This window comes from Gastrolobium bilobum, unplaced genomic scaffold (assembly GCF_033153095.1).
Source record: "Gastrolobium bilobum isolate Gb01-03AN ecotype WA unplaced genomic scaffold, APGP_CSIRO_Gbil_v1 utg8278, whole genome shotgun sequence".
NCBI lineage: Eukaryota > Viridiplantae > Streptophyta > Magnoliopsida > Fabales > Fabaceae > Gastrolobium > Gastrolobium bilobum.
In genome coordinates, this window is record NW_026896151.1 from 196,398 (window position 1) to 201,126 (window position 4,729).

Sequence of the window (4,729 nt, forward strand, 5' to 3'; positions counted from 1 at the left end):
GACGATGGTGGTGGTGGTTGGTGGCGGTGGTGGCATGGTGATGATGGCGACGGCATTGGCTGGAGCAATAGTGGCGGTGGCGGTGGCATTGTGGTGGTGGTGATGACAATGGTTGTGGTGATGGTGGTGGCGGTGATGGCGGCATGGTGGTGATGGTAACGACAGTTGCTGCAGCAATAGTGGCGGTGGTTGTGGTTGTGGTGGCATGGTGGTGGTTTGTGGTGATATGGTGGTGGTGAGTGGTGATGGGTGGAGGTGGTGGTGATGGTGGCTGTGGAATCATGGTGGTGGTGACAACGACACTGGTGGTACGACGACAACAGCGACAATGGTAGTGGTGGTCGTGTCGAGATGATGGTGGTAGTGGAGAGTAATTAAGAGAGATAAGTGTTTCTCATTTTGTGCCAGAGAATAAAAAAGCAGAAATTTTTTTATTCTTTTTTTTGTTCCCCAGCACAAAAATTAAACCGGTTCTTCCCGGGAACAAAAAAATAAACCGGTTTTACCAAACGAGTTTCCTATCCATTTTTGTTCTTGGAAACAAAATTTAAAAAAGAATTGATTCCGGGAAGGTTATCATGCACACCCTTAGCGCCGTCGAGGCGCTAATCGCGCCAAGATACAGTGGGAAGACGCATTCCCAGCGCCATTTGCGCCATGTTGGCGCCGTTCGCGCCATATGTATGGGGAGCTTATGTTTCGTGGCGCTAATCGCGTCGTTCTAGCGCTAATCGCGCCGGGCCTAGTGGGTCCAGCACTCGTTTCGTAGAAAATTCATAACTTGGGCTATGGTGCTTCGATTTGAGCGCGGTTTGAACCCACGCGTTGATAACGAAGAGATCTATAATATATTGGAAGATGAGGACCATATAAGTAGTGTAAAACTTCTTAGGTAACTAAAAAGTGGATGTGTTTAGTGTTGAATAACAATAAAAATGAATTTGTAAGCCTTGTTGGTCTAAAGGGACTACTTGGCACAAGTGGTAACGTATGGTTTAAATAAAATTACATTAGGTGTTCCACACATAGTTTAAGTTATGATTACAACTATTGGAATTGTTTTAATTACGGTTTGATTTTAAATATAAACGTTTATAAATAAAAAGGAAAAAGTTTATCCGTACTTTAATTCAATTGTTGTGATTGTAACTGCGCCTAATGCCATACGTGATGTTAACAAACCAGTTCTAGAACGGGATGTTACATTTTTACTAGTTTTACACCAGTTCGTCCGGTTTTGCTCTTTTTTTCTGCCATATTTTTTTCATCATTTGGCGGGATCATATTCATAGTGGTGCAGCAAGAATTACTTGCATGCTCTATACAGGAAGTTTTTTAGTTCATTGATTCTTAAATATTCAAATTCTTTAGTACAATAATGGGATGAGAAAATTTACTAAAAAAAAAAGAAAAGAAAATGGATGACCAAACAGAGTTCCCCACGTGCAGCATCTACAATAATATGATCTATTGGACTATTGATCTTCAGGTACACAATTTAAATTATACGAAGTTCTGAATTCACTAATTAAGAATGTCCAACGATAGATGACACCTTAGAGCACACATCCTCATAATGCTGCATTAGTCTTTAATCAATTCACACTTGGATGGATCAAAAGTTTTATGATAAATAAAACTGTATTTCATGTAAAGATGAGAGCAATAGAATTTCATATACACAAATGGGAGATTGTCAATATAATTGATAAGGACTTTTACTTTTCACACTCAGATTCATATACTCTAATAACATACAAAATAACAATGAATGGTTTGATACATGGCCTCAGGAGCCTGCATTGCTGGCTAGAAATTAAGACTATGTTATCTGGTTGAATCCCCATGTTCCCTTCCTTATGCCCTTGAGGATCTCTAGCACCTGTTTCATAGATGGTCTTAGTTCCTTGGGACACTGCACGCACTGAAATGCTAACTCTGCCACAGCTGTTATCATTTCCATTATGTTTTTGTCTGAATCAAACCCAAGACTTGGATCCACGAGCTCCTCCAATGCCTTGTTTATGATTTTATTCATTGCAAAGTGAGCAAGAGTGACAAACTCGTTTCCCTCCTTGACACTTGGGCATTTGGATGATATAAGCTGAAACAAGACCACCCCAAAGCTATAGACATCACTTTTGTCACTAACTCTGCCAGATTGATAATAATCTGGATCTATGTAAGCATGAGTTCCTACTGGAACAGTTGAAACATGGGTAACAAAATCTGGAAAATATCTTGAGAGTCCAAAATCTGCCACTTTAACTCTAAAACTCTCTTCCAACAGAATGTTGCTTGCTTTTACATCACGGTGGATTATACCTGAATTGTGAAGAAATACCAATGAAGTTGCAGTCTCAATGGCAATATTCAATCTGGTATGCCATGCTAGTTTGCTTCCAGAAAATGCATCAAGATGCTTAGAAAGAGTGCCACCTGAGACATACTCGTACACTAGCAGGTATTCATTGCTGTCTAGATGAGTGCATCCATAGAATGAAACGAGGTTTTGATGCTGCAAGAGACTTAGCATGTTAATTTCATTCATGAATTGCTTCACGGTCTTGTCACTCTTTTCATGGAAACGTTTAACTGCAACCTTACGCCCATCTCTAAGTTTTCCTAAACACAAGAGCATGTCATAAGAAGAAATATATGTTGAAATTGTTGGGATTAACATTCTAGACGTGATATAATCTTTAAAAAAAAAGTGTACTAATTCCAATTTATACAAAATAGAGGACCTAAGGAAAGATGTTTCAGCTTTTTACCATAATATACAGTGCCATACCCACCCTCTCCGAGACTAGTGTTAAAACCGCCAGTGGCTTCTTTCAGTTCAGCAAGGTTGAAGAATTTGAAACCTGAGATAGATGCCATTATAACAAGACATAAATAAAACCTACTAATATTAACATTATGAAGATCTTGTAGCTCACTTGATTGCTTACTTTGATCAGTGTCATTGCTCGTTTTTTTCTTAGTGCTATCATCCTTTTTATTCAATGTTAAGTCTTCAATGGAATCTACAATATAATCATCAACACAAGCCTTAACATCAAAGCAACAGAGAAAGTAGAAAGCGTTGAGAGTGGGAAAAGGGTGAAAAGATGGTCTTACACCTTTTTTCGGTTTTTCTTTATCTTTCTTAGGTCTTACAGACTGGAGAGTCCCTAGCACCTGTACCATGTATGGCCTTAGCTCTAGTGGACATTGCAAGCAACGAGTTGCAAGCTCTGCTACAGCAATTATTGTCTTCTTGATGATATGGTCTGATTGGAAGCCAAGTCTTGGATCCACTAGCTCCTCCAATGATTGGTTTTGGATTTTTCTACTTACAATAGTAGCAAAGCTATCACCGTCACTCCCTTCCCAATAATTAACAAGCTTTGATGATATAAGTTCAATCAACACCACCCCAAAACTATACACATCATTTTGTACGCTAAGACAGCCATGTTGCTGATACTCCGGATCTATATAACCACATGTTCCTATTATATCACTTGCAACATGTGTAGTAGCATTGGCAGAAACTCCCTCTGGATGTTTCCTTGATAATAGAAAGTTAGAAATTTTAGCACAAAAGTTCTTATCTAGGAGAATATTGCTTGAAGTTATATCAGAGTGGATGATGCCATGAGAGTGAAGATAGACCAATGCTTTTGCAGTATCAATGGCAATATCCAATCGGGTAAGCCAAGGTAACGTGCTGCTTTCTGCAATTTCACATTGAAGATGACCAGCAAGAGTGCCATTGGAGAGGTATTCATGTACTAGCATGGATTCCTCATCAGAGGTGCGCCCATAAATCGTCACAAGATTTTTGTGGGGCAAGTAATTTAGGATCATATTTTCATTGATGAACTGTTGAAATGTTTGGCGCTTTTCTTCATGAAAGCGTTGAATTGCAATCTCTAATCCATTGTCAAGTTTGCCTAAAAGAAGAGTATACCATCAAAAGAAATTAAATCTAATCAATCACATTTCTTATATTAAAGTCTCTTACCATAATATACTGTGTCCAAGTCTCCCCATCCACGACAATTACATCGATCAAAATTGTTTGTGGCTTTGGCAAGTTCGTTATAGTGGAAGATTTGCCACTTCAACTTTTCATCCTTTGGAAATGTATCAGAAGAAGAGCTAGTGAAGCAGTGTTGCAAGAGATCACACCCCAACCTCATAAGGCTTAAACTGTGAGAGAAGTGCAAATATTATTGAATATTTTTTCAATCAAGCATTCCTATGCTTTGATTGTAAAGATCAATTCAACCCAAAAGTTTAAATTGGTGGATGAAGGCTTTTTAATGGTTTATACTATTATCTAACATGCCCCTCACACGATAGTCCAATGGGTTTGAAGGGTGAAAAATGCACAGGCAGAGTGGACAATGGACAGGCCCACCTACAAAAAATTCCACAAGGGATCGAACCCGGGACATCGAGGGCTTTGATACCACGTAAAGAACAATCCAACCCAAAAGCTTAAGTTGGTGGGTAAAGACTTTTTAATGGTTTATACTATTCTCTAACATTGGTGGCATACATATTATTATTATTAAATTGTAATTACTAACTAGTATTTCGGTATGCTTTCTTGGCTGAGGATAGTATTATCATGAAACCAGAAATCAATGACTATAGGCAATTAGTCAGTTGCGGTGAGCTACTTAAAACAAATATAACTGAAAGAGGAACAACTCTGGTAAAGAACATAAAGAAA

General features: G+C 38.7%; 1 protein-coding gene across 2 annotated transcripts; it reads right to left on the reverse strand.

Annotated features, from left to right (window-relative positions):
- Positions 1–1,689: 1,689 nt before the first annotated feature.
- Positions 1,690–4,195, reverse strand: LOC133298030 (LEAF RUST 10 DISEASE-RESISTANCE LOCUS RECEPTOR-LIKE PROTEIN KINASE-like 1.4). 2 transcript variants are annotated; one of them, XM_061497268.1, is made up of 5 exons: positions 4,013–4,195; positions 3,126–3,941; positions 2,955–3,029; positions 2,799–2,867; positions 1,690–2,625 (listed from the first exon to the last, which is right to left on the reverse strand). In XM_061497268.1, the coding sequence occupies exons 1-5, from the start codon at positions 4,188–4,190 to the stop codon at positions 1,823–1,825; spliced, it is 1,941 nt and encodes a 646-aa protein (XP_061353252.1). In that variant the 5' UTR covers positions 4,191–4,195; the 3' UTR covers positions 1,690–1,822. The 2 variants fall into 2 exon arrangements, with proteins under 2 accessions (XP_061353252.1, XP_061353251.1); XM_061497267.1 differs by having other exon boundaries at positions 2,775–2,867.
- Positions 4,196–4,729: the final 534 nt, after the last annotated feature.

Bases quoted from the DNA above. Each gene is read 5' to 3' on its own strand.
- LOC133298030 (XM_061497267.1), bottom strand. From the start codon at position 4,190: ATGAGGTTGGGGTGTGATCTCTTGCAACACTGCTTCACTAGCTCTTCT. The intron at 3,942-4,012 runs GTAAGAGACTTT...CTCTTCTTTTAG, and splicing joins CTTGGACACAGTATATTATG to GCAAACTTGACAATGGATTA. The intron at 3,030-3,125 runs GTGTAAGACCAT...ATTATATTGTAG, and splicing joins TAAAGAAAAACCGAAAAAAG to ATTCCATTGAAGACTTAACA.